Consider the following 25,144-nt stretch of genomic DNA (forward strand, 5'->3'; position numbering starts at 1 on the left):
ACGAATGTCTTGAAACCTTCTATATTTATCAAGGGACCCACCCTAGTCCTGTTATCACAATAAAAACCAAGACGTCTTGTAGTAATATTTTCCGTGGAGCAACGCTTCCTTTTATTTGAGCACGTGTGCTTTAACGATGATAATGCAGTTATGAACGCACTTCAAGGAACTCATCGCCAACACTGTAATACAGATGATGTACTTTTCTCATATCGCAGTACCATTTGTGATGGTGCTCAACAGCTTTGCTGGCCATTCTGGTCAGCAGGCAAGAACCAGCGTGTATCAAATTAGCTATCTTGCTAACTCTCATTGGTTCTCTAAGCTGCTAAGGACGACTTATTATTGGAATACATGTGGCCACAATGCGGGCTCTGAAAGTCATCAAGATAGTATTTCTCTTACAGCATTCAGGTTGAACGGTGTCTGCGTCTCTGTGGCCAAGATGTGAGTAAAGGTCCGTATGTATGAAAGATTCACATGCTTTTCTGCACTCGTTTGCTCTTCGTGGCCATAAAAAGGTCGATGTGATTATCATATATAGACCACTGCGTCCCCTATGACAGCTGTAATACAAGAATCTTTCCCGCTCCAGGTCAGCGTTCTATCGGCCATGGCAAAATTTAAGGAGCTGGCCGTTACAATCGCAGTTGCTGTGTCCCTTGGTATGGGTGGCCGTTGGTACACGCCCAAGTATCCGGACAACCTCCCTAAGGTTCCGGGAAACTACTCACTCGGTCAGCCGTGCACGACAAATACACAGGGCGCAGGTCCGGACGGGCACCAAATATGGAGCATTGCTGAAGTGAGTACGACAGTTCTACTTTTAACAGCTCTGCTGTTCGAGCTAGGCGTAAGATGTACTTTAAGACCAAAACTATCATGAACTGGGGGGGGGGGGAATGCCTTCGTCGTTGTTATTTTTTTTGCTTCGCTCTTGGGGCACGTGCGCAAATTTATCCGGCGTGTCCTTTATTAACCCCGATGCTAAGATAACAAGCAGTGAGTAAGAGAGAAATAAAAAGAGAGAGGGAACGAAAAGCGAAACTGAGTGACAAACAGAAAGGCATCAAGAGGAGATGAGCTTTCGTAAAAGAAAATCTGCCTGAGGAGGTACAGAAACTCACGTACCTCGGACGCGAAGGCGATGGTCCTAACCAATCGGCCATCCGGGCACGCGAACACTGAATGACATAGCTCTGCACAGTACAGGGCAGCAAGAGTGTGGCAGTGGAAGGAAGATGGAGAGGAGATATGATGGTGAGGAGGAGGAGGAGGAGAAAGGGAAAAGAGAACGACAGAGATAATAAAACACATTATAGAAAGGTCGAGAAAGAGAGATTTAGAGCGAGAAAAAGCAGGAGGAGTGAGACAGAGAAGGCCATCGTTAGAAAAAGATGTAGTTAAAAGGTACAAAGAAAAAAAGAAAGGAATGATGAAATAGGCAACACAGAAAGAGCCATATAGAGAAAGAAATAGAGACAGAGAGAAATGAATAGAACTAAACAAAAAATCGTGCCCAGAAAACAGCATCTGATTTTTGTGTCTAGAAATTGCAATCACAATAAAATCAAAGCTGGTTTCACAGGATCAGTCGAGCGTTTATAGTGGATGGTTTCGCCACAAGGACGATAAAATGAATGATACCACAACAAATAGTTATCTCAGGCGAAGAGTGGCAAGCAGCTTGCAGCTTTCATCGTGGACCACTAAGCAAAAGTTTGCACTAAATGAGCTAACACAGGATGAGCGCGAACTAACAAATGTCACAGCTCGACACTTCAAGCGCGCTGCTCAAACTCAAGAAAAGACGCACGACACTAAAGCACAATTATACGCAGGAAGAGCGCGAGCAACTGTCACAATTATTACAGCTTCGAGTGTGAGCAATTTATTCGTTTCGCAAACGCAGCCACGGCAGTCAGTGATGTGTGCTTCATGCCCTCTTCAACTAGTGTAACATCAGAGGAAACTAGTGATGGATCCACAAGACATACAAAGCACCTGAATCACGAGAAAATCACGCGCACTCGAGCGAGCGCGAATGGTAACGCGCGAGGCGAACACTTTCAGAGTGCACCCAACGCGCACCTTTCACGCCATCTCGCTAATGATGAAGAAAATACCCAGAAGTAGCTTTGCTCTGACAACTGCCAATAGAACATGGTGCCAACCGTAACTATACTGTAAATGGTGAACAGCTCATCGTTAATAAACTGGACAACGTACACGTTTTGGCGTAGTCACTTTACGTGGCGCACTGCGGAGCAGCATGTAGGTTTGAAACCTGGCAACGCAATCTTATATATCGAAGCTTCTTAGGGTGTGTGTCTGTCCATCTTCCGTTGGCGTATGTAGCCACCAGTGGCTACATACCCGTTTTAGAGCGGGTATGTGCTCCTGAGGATGCGAGATGGTGGTATTTGGAGTGTTCACTAGATGGGTGCACGGACGGACGCACAGACAGACTTGAGGGCGAATGAACAGGTGGACGGACGCGCGGACGCACGGACGCCGAACAGACGGACAGATAGATGTATGAACTCACGGACGGACGCATAGACAGACGGCTAGAAGCGCGGACGGGCTGCCAGGTGCTTCACTCACTCACCATCCATCACTCCTGGGATGTGCTGTTATTTTTTCTTTGCAATCCGTTAGTGTATAATTTACAGAGTCGGAACCGTGGCACGAATAAGTCAGTAGTGGCGTGGTGGACCACGGCATAAAAATGCTTTCGTTTTAAAAGCAGAATAGAGAAAAAAAATAAGTGGAGGAAGAAAGAAAGAAAATTTGACAAACTTATGAAAACTACCAAAGCAAACACTACATAAATGCCTATCAGCTCCACTGTCTCTTTAGCATTGCACCTTAAGTGCAAAGTCTATGCAAATTGATTCAGTAAAAGTGAGTGACGCTCTGTTTTTTTTTTGAGACCACGCATGCGCAGAAACGAGTTGCCCTGAATACCTGACAAAAGTAAAACCAAGTACGTATGGGTGAAGCTGATTGTCGTATATGATACAGTAGACATTGAGGCAAGCCACGAATTGAAAATTGGAAAGATATATTTAGCTAAAGCTTTAGAAATTCAAATGACATTCAAGAAACCCATCAGATCGAGCTCTATTTTTTGATCGTGCTCTATGTGACAGTGCGCAATAAGTAAGGGAGAAACTTGAAATACGTCGATACATCACGGGCATATGGCGTGTGGAGGTCAAATCCTCTTTACCGAACGTTGTCGTCCTGTTCTCCTCCCCCCCCCCCGCCCCCGTCACTCCCACTGCACTAACTGTGGTTCCGTTTAAACGACCTTCGCCTCACAAATTTTACATGACAGAGCTCGCGTAAGTTTTATTTGCTCCTTCGCGTGCCTGGTATCACATGACTCGTCCTTCCTCGTCCTCTACGTCTATGAGGAAGTGCGTGCCCTTTCAAGCCATCAATCGCTCTTCAAGATGCGTCATTTTACAGTGCATACAAAGTGCAGTGCACTCACTGGCGCCATACACAGTTACGTCATGAAAGCTCACGACTGGATGACGTCACGATTTAACGTAATATTGATACTACGTAAGAAGATGTCACGTGACTACATCACAAAAAAAAACATTGCATGCCTTAGTGCGGCTTTCCTGGATGTAAGGAAGGACAAAAGGTTTGCTATGCTTCTTGTTATTGAAGCAGTTCAAAATCCCTTTAGGTGCAGGAAGCTTTCGTTGCATAGCCTCAAGAAATGGCCCATTAACTAAGAAAGAAGTGTTACTTATAATTAATCGCATGCTTACTTACGCGCTTAGTAGTAATATCAATATGAGGTTTCAAAGTCCTGCTGCAGTGTTACCTTATTTCGTGCTTCTATGAAGCAAACTATTCTTTTTAAAGGCAGAACTACGATGCTATATATTGTACAGAGAAATTACTTTTCATTCACCTATACATGGTATTATTTTCAGTGTGGGCTTAGCACTGTTTGGCCGCAGTTGCTCTTCCATAAAAAAGAATTTATACCATTTTTAATATTAAATGTTTTGTTAGCGAGTCACTCTCTTCAACGTAGCACTGCTTCAGTGCGTCAGAAGTGTTAAGTAATTTTGACACATTCAATTGTCTACTTTTCTTATCACCCCCTTCCATGTGTGAGTGCTGGCTTGCGTGAACCACGCAAATGAACCGGGAACCGCAGGGACAATATTAGGACCCTCCGATGTGATTACGTGCAGTACGCGAACCTAACACATTGTTCTGGAACATTCGTGGCGGCTTGTGATAACCCTAGAACATTCTTCAGCACACGTATGAGTGCGGACGCACATCACCACATGTCAGTTTATTGACGGCCGACGCTCTGTTTACCGCTATCAGTGCCAGCATGTATTGCTGTAATCAGGCTTTTTGTTTACAGGCCACCAAGTTCGGCCTAGTGAACAGTTCAACTTTGGCATGCTGGCTGCCATATTCATTACCGTCAGGACCCAAGAAAGGAAAAGAAGACAACTACTCGTTTGTAGCTCAAAGCTACAAGGATTTGTTCCATTGTTCTTGAGGCTTCAATAAGCCGAATTCAGGCTGCTGCCGCATCTCTCATAAAAGTCGTATCACGTAAGAGCTGCATCGTCTGTTTGCGTAGCTAGCGACCGTGTATGTTCACATTGATCATTTTGGTACAATACGCAAGGTATATGTAACCTGGTAGCTTAACTTCCATTAGAAGCCCATGTGTCCAGCAGTTGGCGTCTCGTCGCCACCATCACCATCTACGTGAGAAGAGGAAAGCTAACAGCAAAAAACAAACAAACAATAAAGTATGACGTCACAACCGGAAGCACTAGCGAGTGGCGCATTTGTCCAACATGGCACGAAATTGAATTTTGTCTTAATTGCTGACCTGCTACGTGCCTTTAATAATACGTGATTTTATTGTGACCAATTGTGTGTGACTAATTGCATGCGAGAGAAAAACGAAACAAAATAACAAAGATTGATGAAGCAAAGTTGTTTTATTAGCCAGATGACGTACTTGCATATGCACAAGAAATATTGCAGAGACAATTGTGAGACAACTTTTCACGAGCACAATAACATAATAGTTCGAAAAATCACGTTGCCCTATCATTGAAAACTACTGCAGCGAGAGAGCGATCCTAAAATTATAGCTTTGGCAGCCGTAGAGTACAGCATCTTGTTGCTTAGCCTGTTGCGTTCACTGTCACCAAAGGCAAGGGCACGCCGGCCGTGCGCCAGCGAAAGCAGTCGAGTGTCACGGGAGCGCCTATCTCCACATTCTAGGAAGTTTTTGAGCTATGAAGTGCACATAAAAATAAGTAAACTTCAGTAGGTACACACGACACCACCACGTAAAAATGAGTTATGCCTCGTTGACCTGTTCATGCGCCGAACCGAAGAACATGCCGACACAAGCTCTGATAGCATATTGCCTGGATACGGCAATATGCTATCCCAAATCCCTTGGCCCATGTTACCAGATTGCCAGCATGTGTCTACTGTTTCTAAAAGCAAACGAAAAAAAGCCACTCAGCCACATACCAAAGACCAAAGCTTCATTAATATACAATTTTATTGTAAGAAATGTTCAATGACTTTTTTCTTTCCCCTATTTGTCCCCCTCTCACCTAGTCCCGCTTCAATCGTCACGTGCTGGTTGACATCTGTCGCAATGGGTTTGAGACCACTTTCAGTTTTGACTTTCGCGACAATTTAAATGGACCTTGGATTTTTTTTTTGCTAGACGCCAATGATTATTCTGACTGAGCATCGCATACTCGCACGGAGGAAGAAAACATAGGAGAGGGCATGACCAGCCGGCGCGCTACGTGAAAAGTGTTGAGAAAATGACATCATGGCAGCCATATTCATTGGCTCAATGGTGGCGTTGCTACGGCTATGGCTGTGTTCCAACACTCTCCGTAGACGGCTAAATATACAGCTATTAGACGGCGGCCATCTTAAGTCCCTTTTCAATCATCCCGTAGCCGGCAAAGTAGACAGCTCCGAGAATACCGCATCGTAGAAAAGTACAATGCAGGCTACTTTACTGTCTAAACAAGATGGCGGCTCAGCGAATCGCTCAGATAGATCAAATCTCGCCAGAATGGTCGTCTGCACACAAGCAGACGCTTTCCCAGACGCTTAATGTGAGTAACGTTTATTTGTGTTTGATTTCAACACAAAATAAGCCAGAAATACGATTGTTACGTTTGTTTCTTTGAGCTTTTTCTTCTCGTAGCGAGGTGGCGCATCGTCGCGTAAAAGCCGTTTAGAAGTGTTCTAAATCTCGGACAGCATGGGCTCGGTGCTGTCTTCTAAGCAGTCTGCGTAGGCTGTCTACGTGCTGTCTAAGAATTCGAACACAGCCTATGTTACAGTGTACTAGAAGCGGGTGACGGAATGAATGATGCGGCCGCGCCGCTTCTCGGCTGATTCTCCTGCGTGTGACAGTAGCAGCGGTGCTATTGTCCCAATGTACAGAAAATCTCAGAAGCGTCTGCATTAGGAGCGCACACGCCGAAGCCTGTGAAAGCGTGTGATTGCCCGTGTTTAGCGCGTTTAATTCGTTTCTGAGCCTTTATTAGTAGACGCACCTGCTACGCGCCATGGTGCACGAGTGAATATGCAGGCACGCCGAAATCGCGTATATACATTCACTGTTTCAAGAGACTACTGACCCATAAAAAAGCCAATCAATATTAGAGCGAATCCGCCTAGCTTCTCACTCAAGCAGTGCTTTGAGCTACGTTACATCATAAATGACCACTGGTGAACTACAAAGAGAGGAGAAGTATCAAAACAGCGATTAATTAATACGCCCGTTTTGTCAGCAGTCTCTACGATACCTAACGCACAGTGTTCCTGATATGAGTGTACATGCACTCGATTGTTTCACAGGGAGCCCGAGTATACGTAACGTTGCTACAACAATTAAATCGCTGACGTCTCAGTTTTCTCATGCCAGTTTTTCGGAAGATAATTATTGCTTTCTGAAAACCTTAACACATATTGAGCAAATCAAAAACAACACACAAACATATTAAAAAGTGCCAATGGTATATTTATCCCGCCGGTAAATCTGCGTAAATTTACTGTAACCAGTTCTCACTTCGTATCGACACCTTAAATTGTGCTGCTTTTTAAATATTTTATTGGTGTAACGCCATTGGAAGCCAGCAAATTTGTGACAATGTTTTGTATTTTAAGTGTAGTTCTATTATTAAGTGTCAAAAGTGTAGACAGGCAATGGTGCATCTTGCTTTGAGAAATTTAACTTCTATATGTACACCGTAAACACACACACACACACACACACACACACACACACACACACACACACACACACACACACACACACACACACACACACACACACACACACACACACACACACAAACACACACACACACACACACACACACACACACATATATATATATATATATATATATATATATATATATATCGGAAAGAAATTTATACCTAAGAGCTCGTTTTTCCGTGTTTTGACACATTATTAATGAGATCTAACAGACAGTAATGCCAAGGAATGTAGAGGGGAAGTTATAAGAACCATTGGAATGTAAATAAGAAAGAACAGTGAGTGAAAAAATAACCAGCCGTGAGCAGGAATCGAACCTATGACCTTCGAAGAGCATCAAACGCGTTATTTGAAGGTCGTAGGTTCGATTCCTGCTCACGGCTGGTTATTTTTTCACCCACTTTTCTTTCTTCTTATTTACATTCCATTGGTTCTAACAACTTCCCCTGTACATTCAATGGCATTGCTGTCTGTTAAATCTCATTATATATATATATATATATAAATATTTATATATATATATATATATATAATTATATATATATATATACATATATATATATAATTATTTATTTATATACACATTTAGGCCACACGTCACCGCCCCATTAACAATATCAATGCAATGCCTCTTAGCGCAGCTATCATTTATTAGGCGGTGCATTTCTCTTCCGGCTACGTTAGACATAAACTAGTTTTAAGACGTCATATTGTCGAAAAGGTGAAATTTACAGTGCGTATATGTACAGAGACCTGATATATTCGGCATCGCCAACTGTAAACGTTCGGTGCAAAGCAAACAGCAAGAATTTTTTTTGAGGGGGAGTGCAGCAGAATGACTAACTTTGTCAATTGGTGGTCGCTGTGAATGCGTGTATATATTTTAGTACACCCTAAAAAGTTAAATTAGTATTTCGTGGTGTAGTAGGTGGTTGAGATTCCCTCCCTCTCCCCTCTCTACTTACGGCCTCATGGTGCTGCGGGTGTTTCAAACGGCATTTTTTTAATCTCACAGCTTTCTGAGTACAGCTAACGTCCAACAAATCGGCTCAGTTATTCTGAATATTGTAGACGCCTAACCAAAAGAGAAAGAGTTGAGACAGAACAAATCAGTATAAGACACACCCTTTCTGAAATATTTTCACTCTCAGAAAGAATTTTATGGAGCTCGAATTCAGTAGATTGCTGTGCCATACTGCAAGGGCTTTGGAATTGTGTTCTAGACATGAATTATGGGCAGGTACCAAGAAATCTGCATAAAGAAAGTGCTACGAAGGAGCTGAAGCGCATAGCAGTTCCTGCACGCGGTTCGTGGCTCTTTCAGTACTATTCGATTGCAGCGCGGCTGCTACGGGCAACGCGGAAGGGATCAGGCGGCGATCAGACGCCACTCAACACTTGGAGTACACTGTAGTTACGTGTTACGCAGTGTATATGGTCTTGCAATGAGCGGCCGCGGCTGTCGGCAGCATGTGCGCCTGCGCACGTCTCGTGCTGAGCCGTGGTGGACACTATTCGTGCTCTGCGCCACGTTATTAGTAACGTAGTGTTCTTCTGGCAGTTATTGTACTCCTAGCAATCTTTACAAAACCTTTTTGTCTGCCACGGGGCCTCAACAGTACGTAAAATGAGCGGATAGTTATATGTCGTGCTGCGGATGACGGGGATGAAGCATTTGAATTGTTCAGCGAATATGCGTTGTCCACCATGGCGAAGCGGAAGTACGACGAACACCTTGCAGGTCAGTGATGGTTGTGCAGTGCTGCTGCTTGTGACAACGGACAAAACTTTTGTGCCCAGCAAGACGCCATGAGGACCATGTGCCCATGCGTAGTTTCATGTTCGGTATGTGTACAGTAACAACCTGCATGTGCGTAATAAAACACCTTTTCTATTCCGCTTGTTGTACTCGCTCCCGGCATTGCAATGTCAACGGAAGAGCAAACACGTTCAAGTGTCCCTTCCACCGTGCTGAAAGTCAGCACTGTCGCAGTATGCTGACACCGGTGAGTTTCACGCAGAACACGGGCGTAGTGACCGGGCACTGCGTCGGCCGCGTGGCGGAATGCACTCGTAGATTAAGGCGTACGATCGATCGTATTGTCTGCACAATTGCTAAATTGACGACATGATACACTTCCTGTTGTCAGTGCACCTAGCGCGTGTTCTCTTGTACTTGCTTCGTTGTCGGCGAGCTGTTACACGCTGTTAATGCTCAGACGAAATGATTTCGCCGAAGGTGTCGCACTAGCCAGGAGTGTTGAGCCCCCATACCATTAGTTTCGGATCGTCACGACACGCGCGCTGCGCAGCCCACGTGCTTTCCGAGCCGGAGAGAGAGTCGTGCCTTCTGCTTTACATTCAGATGCAAACAAGAGAGGAGAATTCGCCCAGTCAATATGGCCGACTTTCGGCTTCACCACGGCTTCACAACGAGTGATGTCAGGGCTTCTCCTAAGTTGTTTCCTTCCTCAATGCATCCTGACTACAATTGTAGCCTAGCGTTAATCGCGTGTTTGGCTATGGCGGTCATGGTTGAATTGCACGGGAAAGGAGACGAGCGCTCTCATTGATACGCACGAAGCGTCTGCCTTCTAGTGCGGCAAACCAAATGCACAGACACGCTAGTACGTGGCTTTGAAGACGAGCATGAAGACGCTCAATCTGGAGAGACAGGAAGCCCAACTAACGAAAAGGGGAAACCGAATCTGGTTTGCCCATTGCTTTATACGTAACGGTTGTATCAGTAGTTGTAGTAAAAGTCGCGGGCCCCCCAACACTTACGTCCTTTACGTTACGGTCTTTACGGTAAAACAACAACGTCTCATCAAGCACATTACGTTTCTTGCGTTTACGGTTATGGTCCTTACCGATGGTCCATACGTAGCGCACGTAGTCTGAACACTGCTTTACTCAAGCACACGACGTTCAGTGTTCTAGCCCACTTTTAGCTCAACAACAAAACGGCTAAGTTGCGATGTATTTCTGACAAGGCTTTGACTGAATAGTACATGCAGCACAATGTATTGGCGTTTTAAGCTTGCATTTTCGTTTAACTCTACGGCTGGCGTGGCTTCTGTTTAGAATCATGTAGGACGTGTCACCAGATTTAAACTCATGATAATGCGTTTTTTTTCGGATCTTATGGCAGCTCCTAGGGAGTGGTCTATGGCCATAGCTTTTGTACCTAACAAATACTGTAAAAAAGTGGAGATTTTTTCTGCGGATGTTTGTTGCTCGGTTTGCTGGTGCGTGGGCTCTTCAAAGACCTATAACAATATTTCTTCACTGGCGTGACCGATTTTTTGTACGTACATTTTTATACAACTCATTTCATAAAATATCTTTGCCTGAGAATACCACCACGTCGACCCTATCTTAAAACGTATTTTAATGAGCAGTGCCTATGCAATGCACACAGCTTAGAAGAAGTAAAAGACCACCTCTGGTACAACCAGAGAACCTTTGCTTGATCTTAAGTTCTTACCAGTTCTTCGATAAAAATTCAGCACATCCCACGTATCCTGGAAATCTATAGTATCCGATGCATACGGAGCAAAGACTTACGTGTTTTTGTTTTTATTCATTTAAATGTCACGAAGTGGCAAATATCTGTACAAATCCACGCACACACATACGCTAAACCGCTGCTTATATTTTATATTAGCAGTTCTTTGAGGTTGCGTAACGATGCCAACAGCAACATGAATATTAGCAACACCACAAGCGGTAAGCCCATGTGAAGCATTGGTGTTTGCACGGGGCTCAGGAAGATGGTAGCTCTCAACAATGCTACACAAATCAACCTCAGCAGATGGCGCCTAACTACAATTGACGTTAATCTGACATAACGGCTGTATCATAGGAGTACATTTGTAATGTTTATGAAACACGATAACCAGTACTGCAACCAGAATTGACGTTTCATGAACACAAGGTCTACTTGAAAGGCGTTTCCGATACCTTGTGTGGCTCTGTGGAAGAATGGTTTATTGCCACGCAGGATGCTAGAGACCAATTTCTCCTGACACACACATTTATTCTTTGCATTGATCCAGACAACGCTGCGTATATCAGCTTTTTCTTATCGCTCAAGCATTAAAATAACTCATCTGTGTTCTTACCGTTCCTGCGTAATTGTCTATCTCCTGTGGCACATACCCGCACACCAGTGGCTTATACCCACCCCCGGGTATGTGTCACTGTTCCTTGGAAAGTGTTTGACGACGAACGCGAGAACATTGTGACAGCATTGATGTCGTGACCCGCATGTCGTATTTGTCAAACCGCCTTACCATCCCGTACTAATTTATTCGTACCCTAAGTTAAGGGGGTGATAATGAGAGCACCTAGACATAGACGGCTAAATAGATAAATTGATACGTAGATAGAGGTCAAGAGTGCTTGCAGAACACAAAGAAATACTTTGAACTTAATAAGTGCCTAATACATAGTGTGCACATTAGCTGCACTGATGGTGATCTCTAGTAGTCTTGTATGGTCACACGGTGTGCATACTTGAGTGAGAGAGAATGAACTTTTATTAGCCATTGTGTATACATAGAGCCTTCATTGAGTGGGGTCCTCAGTCCAGGGCCCCATTGCTTTGCGCTACTTTGCGAGCTCGCAGCACCAGCTGCTTGAAATGTCAAGAATTGCTGTAGGTTTACATTAACCTCGATATCAGTACTGGTTACGCACCTTCCATCAACATGAATATTTTTGTAACGCAGGCACTTCGCTGTTATAGGACATTGGCAGGTCCTAATAGAATGCCATGGATAAACTTGATTTCGTCCTGCAGTGTTGCAGTGAATTCGTCCAAATATTTTCAATTTCTTACAGTTTATACGGCAATGCCTACTGTTATTACGAAGTACGTTGGATAATTACTTTGGAAAGTTACTTATGACATCCGCGAAACACAAGTTTTGATCACCCGCATCTATGAAGCCAATAGGCCACGTAATGTGCCATAGCCAGGATCGCTGAAAACTTTATCGGCCATACTGCTTCCACCTGCAACAATTCACGTCGAAAACCGTAGTACATTTGAAATAATATGCACACCGCATTAAGTTTCCGGTGCATGATCAAAAGTACTTGCTCGAGCGGCTCGCATGTGCTGAAAGATAACTGATCAACAATGAAGAAAGATATGGCTTTTGTGCCGATAACCTGCGTGACCAAGAGCTGAATGTTTTTTTGCAGGCATGCATGACGCGTTTTGCAACTTCGTCTTTCGGGATGTTTACATCATTTATTGCGACATTTTTTTTTCAAAAATGACAACGCTGTTCTCTTTTTAACAGGTCTGCAAGCTCTCGAACTACAAGAGCACGTTCAGATATGATGACAACTTCCAGGCAGAGTTTGCATACGACATGTCAGAGAAAATGTTGTTCACCTACGACAACAGCGCCTCACTTCGCTTCAAGGTTGGAAGGCCCAGTTAACATTGACTATGCTAACTGAAATTTATTTGTGGTATTGTTTGTCCAGGAACTTGCGGCACTTTTGTGGGGCGTGGGAATGGACAGCTTTAAATGATGTATTCTACTGCATAGAAGCAGCCTAATGAGTCATATGAGCAAACTATGGTTTTCACTTTAGAGAGGTCTCGACCACTCTTTCCAGTAATCATCAGTTTCTGAGCCAAAAAGCCCTTTTAAGCTTCTTCTATCAAGCACTGCAGCTTCTCTCGTCCCAAACAAACTTGAAACTACTAAGACAGGGGTGACAGGAGGTAAATAAGTCACGTGAAGACACGTAATGAAACTTGATCGCTCACTCTCGTCATGATTCCTACGCGCTGTTTTGTTGCTACAGTGTCGATTTAGCGACTAGAGTGTGCTGCACAAAGTGTCGTCGACGTTGGGCCAAAATAAGGATCACATTTCCGGCTTATTTTCGAGCATACTGCACCGTGGTAAATCTTTTTCGACAAAGCATTCACTGAAAATTGACCAATCATGCACGCATACCTTTAGGCGACTAACAAGAGAAGCACTGGAGACACCTACCCAACGCGGAACTTACGCGAGAGCATGGCTGAGCGTACAATAGAAACGCCCACTCACGCCGGCATTTGGCGTGTCGCTCATGTACCGATTTAAGTCATCACATAAATGCGGTGATTTGATTGATTAATATGTGGGGTTTAACGTCCCAAAACCACCATTTGATAATGAGAGACGCCGTAGTGGAGGGCTCCGGAAATTTCGACCGCCCGGGGTTCTTTAATGTGCACCCAAATCTGAGCACACGGGCCTACAACATTTCCGCCTCCATCGGAAATGATAAATGCGGTGAAAAGCTCAGTGTAAAAATCTTTGCACTTGCACCAACCAACTTGCAAGAAAGTCGAGTGTACAGTGTCGGCCACTGTTAGGGTGAATGCGCGAGCGCGAGGCCGCGCTTCGCGGCCTGTCATTGCTGCCAGCGCAGCCGCGCATCGAAGCAAACCTGCGCCGCCGCAGCAGGCATTGCATCGTCTGCTAAAATGCTCGCGCTCTTGATGCGGCGAGCTTGCAGTGCTGTGAAACAAAAATTTGCTTACAATAACGTATTTCCTGCAGCCAAAACAGCCTTTAGATGTAGTGTCGACACTTGGAGATCGCTAGATTACGAACGCCAGTGAAGTGCACTTCATAATAAAAATACTCATAAAAATGCAGTTTCGTATCTTTGAATCGAAGGTAATAAATAGTTCTTTTTGAGCGAAACGTTGAAACAAATGCTACATTTCTTTAGAGGACTCCACAAGGCAACGTTAAAACAGAGATTTCGGTGTCGGCTCTAACTAGTCTAGCTAGAACGGCAATTTTGCGTGCATTTTTAGAGGGAGCTTGTTGAGGTCTAATCCTTGGTCATTGTTTTATGGTCTTGATCGCAGTTGTGTGATTGCGTGAGTGGTGTCATCCGATAATATATAAAACAGTTCAACTGTTCACTTTAAAACATCACAAAAAATATTTTTATTGCAACTGTTTTGCATACAACTCACTGAAGAAGACTATTGATTTGCGTGTTTTATAGACAAAATATCTCGCCGTTTTCTTACGCGAACAATAAAACGACAAATTGGAGCTTTATAAATCAAAAAAGAGTACATAAAAAGTTTATTCAAGAACGATAATCGCCAAGAATTCTTATGGCTAAAACAACATCAGGCTATCTGACACCATACACACTTCTTGTTGACGTCACAGCATGAAGGTGAGCAAAATTACGAGTCTACGTTTATGCCACACCAAATTAACACAGATCGCGTTGAGCGATATACTCCACCTTGAGCGCTCTTTCGCTTCAAGAAACGGGTGGCGTGTCCGGGAGCATAAACGAGAGCCGCCATCCTGCTTAGCAGTCCGCATTTGGCTGTACGCTGCTCCCGTTCTTTTTCTACAGTAGTCTACAGCGCATCCACAGTGAGTCGAAGGAGGTACCGGTGTAACAACATCACTTATACGGGGCTCCACTTGTTCTCAATAATATTGAGGTCTGGAGGTTGCACACGCCACTCAAGAACTTCGACATACCGAGACTTCAGTAATGCTCCAACTTTTCTGGGCTTCTGATTGAGAGTGTTGACGAACTGCAATATTGCCACCTGGTGTTTTGTGCGAGTGAACAGTGAGCCAGTTCTGATTGATATGTGGAGTTTACCGTCCCAAAACCACCATATGATTATGAGAGACGCCGTAGTGAAGGGCTCCGGAAATTTTGACCACCTGGGGTTCTTTAACGTGCGCCCAAGTCTGAGCACACGGGCCTACAACATTTCCGCCTCTATTGGAAATGCAGCCACCGCAGTCGGGGTTCGATCCCGCGACCTGCGGGTCAGCAGCCGAGTACCTTAGCCACTAGACAACCGCGGCGGGGCAAGAGCCAGTGCTGTGCCAGTGAACGAATAAGACGATGACGAGTTACCCGTGCCAGCGGACACGTCCTTCTTTGTGTCTCAGATTTTGACAGTCGCGTCTCCTTGTACGTTTCTTCGAGCTCCGAGTGCGTGACAACTTGTGGAGATGCGGGGTACCCTATGCACCGAACCCCTCCCAGTACAAGAAGCTCCAGTCCCATAACAGTGGTTACGCCTGTTTACCGCGCTAGGCAAAGAATTCGTGGACTGAACCACGAGTTTGGACTTCTCTCAGAGAGGATGACTGCCCCAACTATCCCAGGCAGCGCCGTCCCAATCCAGCCGCTATGGAAGGTGCAACGCCAATGCACTATGCGATGTTCAAACCACGAACGCCGAATCCCTTTCCAGGTGCTGTCTATGAGGTTGTTGAGGATTGGTTATTCCACTATGACTTCGTTGCCGCTCATAGCATGTGGAATGACACAGACAAGCTCCGACATGCCTACTTTAGTTTGAATGACGGGGCGCGTGTTAGGTACGAAAACGGGCAGGTCTGTTCCCGTCGCATGTAGATATCAAACGCCGGCTTTCCGAAACGTATGCAAGTCCCGATCGCCAAGAGGGAGCTGAACGTGAACTCCAGTGTCGTATGCAAATGCCAAATGAAGGCGAAGCAATGTATGTTGAGGACATGACGCGCCTTTTCTACGAGCCGACTCCACATGCCGGAAGAGAAGAAGGTGCGATACCTGATGCGTGGAGTTAAGGAGCAGTTGTTCGGTGGTCTTGTACGCAGCCCCCCCCCCCCCCCCGCCAAGACTACGTCAGAGTGTTTGGTAGTCTTGTACGCAGCCCCCCTCCCAAGACTACCTCAGAGTTTCTTGCTGAAGCCGCCCTAATTGAAAGCACGCTTCGGCAACGGACACAGACGTACGAGCGACAATTGAAGTTTGCCTCTGCTGCGGACAACATGGGCAGTCTTGGGGGCCACGTCGACGTCTTCCGAGAGCTCATATGCTCTGTAATCCGCGAAGAACGGCAGAAGTTATCAGTACCCTCAGCCCCCACTGTCAGTTCATTGTCCGGCATCGTCCGAGATGACGTTCAGCTCGCACTACGAGAACCATCCTGTCAGACAGAGCCACGGCCCCTAAATGACTTCCCTCGCATGTCGTATGCGCAAACTCTGCTCCAGCCAGCACCACCTTTGGCTCCGCCTCCCATCGCGGTCCCTGCCATGCTTCCGGCAGACCAAACACTGCGCCAACCTGCACCGCATTTCACTCCGCCTCATACCACGGCCCCATCCATGCTTCAGGTAGTCCAAGCGGGCCCGTACCTCATCGACCGCCGACCGATTCCGCGAATGTCAGACGTGCGATTGGCCCCTGTTCAACGTCCTCTTTGCTATCACTGTGGCGAACCTGGGTGCATCTACCGACAGTGCACTTATCGAGAGCTGGAACTTCGTGGTTTTTCGGCCAAATCCTCACCTCCTAGGTTCAGCCAGCAGCCTCCGGAAATTGCGGACTACGTCGCCCAGCAGCGTGGATCGACATCTCGGCACCACTCACGTTCTCCATCAGCGCGGCGGTTCTCGCCGAATCATCGCACCTATTCGGGCGTGGTGCAGGGCCGGTCACCTAGCCCGCGCCGGGAAAACTACCCACAGCGACCTTCGGGGGCAAGACCGCTCAGGCTGGTCATGCTCAAGGCCCCCTATCGACGTGGACTAAAGATCGACAATGACATCGCTGGCTGATTGCGGAAGAGTTTCCTTACATATTCATGTTCTGCTAGATGGTCGCGAAGTGAGCGCTTTAGTCGACACTGGTGCGGACTATTCCATAATTAGCGAAAAACTAGCCGCCCTTCTGAAAAAAGTAACGACGCCTTGGAACCGAACGCCAATTCGTACAGCTGGCGGGCATATCGTCACACCACTCGGTATGTGCACGGCAAGATTGCAAGTCCGTGCTTGTAGATTTGTGTTCAGTTTGAGCATTCTCCGGCAGTGTTCTCGAGATGTGATCATTGGCATGGATTTTCTCAAGGAGCATGGTGCTATAATTGACATTCGATGACGTCTAGTCACTTTCGCGACTGCAAACGCCCCAACAGCTTACGCGGACCCCAGCCACTCCCGATTGTCTTTTCGCATTATCGACAACGCTGTCACGTTACCACCCCGTGCAACTGTTGTGGTTCAGGTGGCGTGGGACGGAGAGATGCACGGCGAAGCAATCGTGGAAAGCAATCACTCGCTTCTGCTGTCTCAGGATGTCTACGTAGCAAGAAGCCTCGTAGACCTTCGTGATGATCAATGTGACGTTTTTATCACAAACTTCAGCTATGAGCACAGGCACCTTTTTCCTGGAACTGTCATCGCCTAGGCCGACCCACTCGCCAATGTCACTGAGTGTTTTGCTTCCAAGGCCATGGGCACTGCTGAAGTGGCTTTTTGCAGCGTCGACATCAATGCAACACTTTCTGAAGCAATCAATCAGCGTTTGAGCAAGCTGTTGCTGGAATTTCACACATGCTTTGCACGTTCTTCGAGAATACGTCAAACACCGATTACGAAACACCGTATTACCACCTACGACGACGCGCCTCCCATACGGCAGCAGCCTTATCGGGTTTCGCTAACCGAACGGAACGCGATTCAAACGCCGGTTAAGGAAATGCTTCAGGATGGCGTGATACAGCCTTCAAGCAGCCCTTGGTCATCACCAGTCGTTTTTGTGAGAAAGAGAGATGGCACGCTTTGCTTTTGTGTCGACTAGAGGAAGTTGAACAACGTCACAAAGAAAGACGTGTACCCGTTGCACAGAGTGGATGATTCTCTGGACAAGCTGTGGCGCGCGAAGTATTTTTCGTCCGTCTACTAGGAGTGATCATTGGCAAATAGAAATCGATGAACGTGACCGGGAAAAGACTGCTTTTGTAACGCAGGATGTCCTTTATGAATTCAAAGCTCTCCCTTTCAGCCTCTGTTCCACTGCAACTACATTTGAGCGAATGATGAACACCTTCCTTGCAGACCTGAAGTGGAAACGCTGTCTCCTCTACCTCGATGATGACGTTGGGTTTTCAGAAACATTTGACGAGCATCTTCATCGCCTTCGGAATGTACTCGAAGCCATTAGCTCAGCCAGTCTCTCACTCAAGTCTGAGAATTGTCATTTCGGCTATGAAGAATTAAAGTTTCTTGGTCATGTCGTGAACGCCGTTGGTGTTCGGCCTGATCCTGACAAAACTGCTGCCGTCGCCACTTTTCCAACTCCAACTGACAAAAAAAGTCTTCGACGATTTCTGGGTCTGTGTGCGTATTACCAGCGCTTCATTGAAAATTTATCCAACATCGCGGAGACACTATTAACCCTCACGCGTGATGACACACCATTTGTCTGGGCTGACGAACAGCAGACTGCCTGCTCGGAACTACAGCACCGGCTCTCTTCCCCTCCCGTGCTAGGCCACTTCGATGAAGATTCTGACACAGAAAAACGCACTGATGCCAGCAATAATGGTTTTGGAGCTATTTCGGTACAACGACAAGACGGCATTCAACGGGTAATGGCCTACGCAAGTCGCACACTGTCTCGCGCAGAATCTAACTATTCTACATCAGAGAAAGATTGTCTCGCGGTTGTTTGGGCAATTACAAAGTTTAGGCTATATCTATATGGAAGACCATTTAAGGTGGTGACTGATCATCATGCTTTGTGTTCATTGACCAATCTACGAGATTCTTCAGGATGAATTGCACGATGGAGTCTGCGCCTACAGGAATTTGATGTCACCATCGTGTACAAGTCAGGCAAAAAGCACAAAGATGCCGACACGCTATCACGAGCACCTCTTCAATCCGCCAGTACAAGTGCAGAAGAGGACGGCGCCTCTTTGGCAACTCTGAGCGGGCCGGATCTGATGTCTCATCAACGAAATGACGCCGATCTAAGAATGATTATAGATTACTGATAAGGTGGCATCGCGCCCATTCCTCGTCTGATTTCGCGAACGTTGCCATCATTTTGCCTACGAAATGGCGTCTTATACAAAAAGAACACCGGTGCTGGTGACAGATCTCATCTTCTCGTCTTGCCTGAAGCCCTCCGTGATGATGTCTTAATAGCTTGCCATGACGAGCCCACATCCGGCCCCCTGGGCTACTCGAGAACTATGGATCGGGGCGACATCACCACTACTGGCCTAAAACGTCTGCCTTTGTCAAACGCTACGTGAAGGGATGCCGTGAATGCCAGCGTCGCAAGACACCACCCTTAAAGACTGCAGGTCATCTACAACCAATTGATGCACCCCCTACACGGTTTGATCAAGGGAATATAGACCTCCTAGGCCCATTTCCTTTGTCTTCTTCCAGCAACAAATGGATTATTGTCGCAACCGATTACTTGACGCGTTATGCTGAAACGAAAGCTTTGCCACGAGGGACCGCAGCTGAAGTTGCCATTTTTTATGCATCAAATTGTGCTACGGCATGCCGCCCCGTCATATGTCATCACTGATCGAGGGACATCATCCACAGCGAAGCTCTTGGATATTTTCTGGTTGAGTTATACAACCTATCGAAAGACAACTGCGTATCATCCTCAGAGTAATGGTTTAACAAAAAGGCTAAACAAAACGCTAGCCGACATGATTTCTATGTACGTGGATGTGCAGCACAAAACGTGGGACGACATCCTGCCGTACGTAACATTTGCGTACAAGGCTGCAACGCAGGAAACTACACGCTTCACACCATTTCGGCTCGTTTATGTTCGAGATATCAGATTTATACTAGATGCCATGATTCCGTATGAGGACATCGACAAGCTCGACCTATTAGCCCCGACATCTTTGAGTACATTCAGCACGCTGAGGAAGCACGTCAACTGGCCCATGTGCACATCAGAAGTCAACAGTGCGCAGATGCACAGCGGTACAACATCCGCCATCAAGAAGTTAATTATGAACCTGGTGACCAAGTTTGGATTTGGACACCAATTAGGTGGCCAGGTCTCATTGAGAAACTCTTGAGGAAGTACTTTGGAACTTACAAAGTACTCAGACGTGTTAGCGACGTCAGCTACGAAGTGCTTCCAGACGAAGGCTCACCATCATCCCAGCGCAGGTTACCACGCCCAGAGACTGTACACATCGTCCGCCTAAAATCATACTTTACGGAGTGTTGCGAATTTTCTTCGTATGCCAGTGAACTCATTATGTGAACAGTTAAAGCCGTTTATTTCTGATTGCCGGGCCCAGGACGCATTTTTTCTCGTGCGCTATTTTGTTTAATGTTTGTTTATGTTGTCTACTTTGACTCACTACTGTTCACACTTTTCTTGAGCATCAGGCCGATACTTTCTTGGGGGGGAGGAGTAATGCCATCTGGTGTTCTGGGCCAATGAACAGTGAGCCAGTTCTGTGCCAGTGAACGAAGAATACGAAGACGAGCAACCCGTGCCAGCGGAGACGTCCTTCTTTGTGTCTCAGATTTTGACAGTTGCACCTCCCTGTACGTTTCTTCGAGCTCCTAGCGCGTGACAATATAAAGTTGCCGTCAGGGAAGTGCCCATTCAGACGGCATGGCGACACGACATCTTGCAGGACTGAACAGCACATATCGACGGTGAACTTTTAGGGGTGAAGCTCTTTAAAGCGGCACCCGTTGGTCCGTCGTCGTATAGCACGTAACACTGTCTTACGCTTTGACCTCCTAGGTGGTGCCGGTGGGAGATTTCTACTGTGCGTTGTTGAACAATGAAAAATTCGCAGCATGCGCGTTAACTAAAAGCCGAATTCTCCTGTCTCTCACTCCCAGTTAGCAGCCATTGGCATGTACATAGAGCACTATCTGACAAGAAGGGGTTGTTACGTTATACTCGCTGGGCGTAATCTGCTTGGTTTTAGAAGGGTTTAGAGAGCGTTGGGCCGCAGCTCCATGAACACAGTGAACTAGTATATACCATAAACTCGATGTGGTTAAAAGTGGGAATTAGACACGAAGCGCAAGCCGTGAAAAAGTGTGCGTGTGCCACCTCTAGTTTAGTCCTTTGATTGTCCGCTGGATGGCGGTGCTTCTATATGCGGAATATATGATGAAAAGATGCAAGATGGTAGTACTTGGAGTGTTAACTAGATGGACGAACGGACACGCAGACAGATGCGTGAACGGGCGCTTCGGATGGCTGCACAAACAGATCGACGCATCGACGGACACAGGGGCGGATGCGTGGACGAACGCCGGGACGAACGCACGGATTGACGTGAGGTTGCACGAATAGACGCACGCACGGACGGGAGGATGGACGCACGGATGGTCACACAGATGGACGCATGGACGGACGGAAGCAAGAACGAATGGACGGACGGACGGATGCTTCGCCCCACTCTCCATCATTCACCCCGTGGATAAGCTGCCATTTTTTTCTTTATCCTCACTCAGGTTCCGCGGCCGGCCAGTGGGAGTGCACCCCAGACATGCACTCAAAGACGAACAGTCAGTGGCTGCTGCTACCCGCTGGAATAATTCAGGCATATAACCAAAGAAGAAATTTTTTTTGCCGAGTTTAGCTTTCTTATAGAAACAAAACATTACGAAATTGCACACCTGTTTGAACTTCCCGATATGCTTAAACACGCTTTGTAAACGTTTGGCATATTAAGAATTGTATTTAAACTTTTCGAGCAGAAATTACTATGTGACTTCATCTGCGCGCTTTTAACATCCTTTTTCACGATGAGAGATGTTGAAGTTTATTGTGCACAATTGAGTTTTTTGGCGAAGATGAAATTTAGGAATGCAATTTCATAAAAGCAGTAGTTGTAATGTCGTACTCCATGCTTACTTCCGAAAATGATGACTGGCCTGGCTGTGGAAACATTTCCAATTTCAGTGATATTTATTATCTATATGTAAAGTAATGAAAGATTTGATAGTGCGCCTTAAGTTTAAGCATTCAACGTGATCATGATGGCGTACGAAGTTTTGATGTAAACGCACTACGTACTAATTTCTGGGCTCATGCGAACTGTTTCTCACCGGCAGTTGTCCGAGTGCCACACACGCTGCCTTTAGTCGCACCTTGTGGTAAATGGCTAAGACAGAATTTTGCTACTCATCAGTCCAGTGCTCATATTGTTTGGCAAACACTAGGCGCATCTCTTTGTTGACCGCCCTCACAATCGGCCTTTGGACGGTTCTCCTGTTTTTGAGGCCGCTTAATGTAGGCGACGTTTCACTGTTGTATTCAATGCATGTAGCCAACAGCCCCGGAATTCGCTTAAGTTCTCTGAAGGTCGACGCAGCAAAGCCATCTGCTGAATCTAATGCACCATGATTGTGTTGGCCGCATTTGGGTGAAAGGGAAATGCTGGTGGCCCGCGTACTTCGGGTTCAGGTGCCGATGATGAAAATTCCCGGGCCCTGCACGACGACGTCTCTCATAATCACATTGTTACAGGACGTTCAGGGATGTAAAGCCCCCCCCCCCCCATTATTGCAACAAGTGCGAGTGTGATCACAGAGTAACCCAAGCTTACGAATTTCCATAGCCATCATTCTTGCAGAAATGAGACTGCAAGTACGCCTACCTGCATAGCGTAAATGTAATGGAAGCCGTCATTTGCTAATATAACAATAGAAAATGACGTGGAAATGCGCCTATTTGTTTTCGTTCTTTCATTTTGCAGCAAATAGGATTCTGCTTCATCAATATTTTGGCTCCATCTTCACACTCTTTCTACTTTCAGCGCAAGAGAAACATGAAAATCAAGTAATAAATTTTAATCTATAACGCCGCATAGCTTGAAAAAATGAGAAAAAGTCATAAGTGTTCGTCAACTTCATTAGCTCCAAAAGAGACGTAAGTGCGTATACGCGAAGGGACCACTGTATTTTAGTGGATAAAGATGGCTTAGCGTCTGACACGTCTTTAAAATGCGAAACTAAAAGTTGTGTGGGTTGCATAAAATACTTGAAATTGTAACCAATGTTTGCTTCACGGCACTGCGGACTCGGTGCACTCAAGAGCGCGTGCATCGTAGCAGACGTCGCGAAGGCACGCCAGCAAGCGCAGGCTTTTGTTCAATGAGGGGCCGCGCTGGCAGCCGGCGCGCTTAGCGGAGCACGGTCACGGGCTCCCGCATCACCCTAGCAGTGGCCGGCACTGTACAAGCCCATTTGCGGCGGCGTTCGAATGCTGGCTGCTGAGGGTGCTTTTTATATTGTGCTTGCTAGAAAATTAGAATACGCAATTCGTACACTAGGCTTTACCGTAGATGTTCTACTAACCGCGTGTTCTAAAAAAGCATGCCAACATGCTTATCTTCTCGAGCAAGCTGTTCGCTTTGTCCTCAACAGAGGAGTTCGTTCAAAATATCAATAGTGGATGCACAGCTATTGTGACATTGTGACATAGCGCCCCTACTGCTATTCTATATATCGAAATATGTACGACTGCTCCCCAAATGAAATTCAGAAGCAATTGAGCATATGTTCTCCCCCGTCCTCATGAATTTCGGCCATCTTGTCATTACGGAAGCACTGTGGTTACCACACAAATATTTCTTTTGAATGTACAAGCAAATATGAACGTATGCAGACTCACCCAACAAAGAAGTCCTCTGTTGCTCATCGCACGTGTTCTGTTTTTTTTTCTGCAGCTTTTCGAGACCCCTGGCATCCCGGCAAACCTGCACTATATTTTCGCGGCCGACAACATTCAGTACGAAGACTTCGCTAACGAGTGCGGCGAAGGGCCATACAGTCGCCTACGCATTCTTAAGGCACTGGTTCGCTTCATTACTTGAACATCTGTCAGTCAAGAATATGTTTGCAGAAGCATTCTTCGGCATATACACAGAGCGCAATGTTCTGCTTTCGTTAAATATAATGCCATTTTTCTGTAAGTATAGAAGAGAGTGCTGGTGTCACCGTATGCATATGCGCCTAGACTAATTCTGCTCTCAAATAATACAGTTGTTATTTACGTATTCACCAGACGATACCTACTCAACGCTGATATCACTATTGTCAATGTTTCATGGGCACTTTGACCTTTTGAACAGGAGTCGGTGCTGGCTGCGCGGGTAAGCAACTGCGCGAGTAAGCGGCGGGTTACTAGCGAGGGTCAGCCACCCGCCGCTGTGCCATTTTTTAAACGAGCTCTTCAGCCCGTATTCCGTCGTTAATATTGCAGAATATGCAATGTAATAATTTATAGTGCATGCGATCTCGTAAACCTTTATTATTTGTCTTCTGTTACTGTCTTGGAGGATGAACTGCTTGGGAATTCCTCCACAAAAAAGCCCGTTTTATGGTCATCATTGCCACATCTTATTTAGGATTCGTGCTTTGCTTAATCATTTTCTTATTTTAGAACCTAATTACATGGTTACACAGTTCTCGTTCTTTCAGCTGCAACATTTCGCCTCTCGGGTGTCGTAGTGGGGCTTACGTGTTTAACTGTATATTTTTGGAATATTTACTGGCTTTGTAACTGACCATTCACTGCTCTGACCATGAACGGCAGCAGATGCAGAGATGCTTCAGCTGGCGTTAACGCAAATCGGCTTTTTGGGCATGCTGTTTGGCTTTTGTGCTACGAATTCTCAACCACAAGTATTGCTGTCTCGTTACCACACCTAATTTAGATTCGCAGAGTGACTGTCATTGACGCACCTGGATGGGTGGATGAATATGGCTGTACCCTTTAGATTGGGCGGTGGCTAGTGCCACCAAACCGTAATACTTCATGAACCAAAAACTAGATAGATCTTTTTCCTTTAAATAATGAGGTTGAGGATTCGTACTTTGCATTGAAGGGTTTAATTTTCACTCGTGCCTTGACTTTAGCCACCAATTAGATAACCTCCTTCTAGTTAATTCTACCCGCTTAAAGTCCATTTCGCCCTCACTGTCCCTAAATTCCAGT

At 45.9% G+C, this 25,144-nt stretch overlaps 1 protein-coding gene across 1 annotated transcript; it reads left to right on the forward strand.

Moving 5' to 3' along the window:
* Nucleotides 1-600: 600 nt before the first annotated feature.
* LOC142784985 (uncharacterized) lies at nt 601-24,124 on the forward strand. The gene is made up of 3 exons (XM_075883409.1): nt 601-805; nt 12,646-12,771; nt 23,874-24,124. Exons 1-3 carry the CDS (start codon nt 614-616, stop codon nt 24,018-24,020), a joined length of 465 nt encoding a protein of 154 aa, XP_075739524.1. The 5' UTR covers nt 601-613; the 3' UTR covers nt 24,021-24,124.
* Nucleotides 24,125-25,144: the final 1,020 nt, after the last annotated feature.

Source organism: Rhipicephalus microplus, chromosome 2 (assembly GCF_043290135.1).
Source record: "Rhipicephalus microplus isolate Deutch F79 chromosome 2, USDA_Rmic, whole genome shotgun sequence".
Taxonomy (NCBI): Eukaryota; Metazoa; Arthropoda; class Arachnida; order Ixodida; family Ixodidae; genus Rhipicephalus; species Rhipicephalus microplus.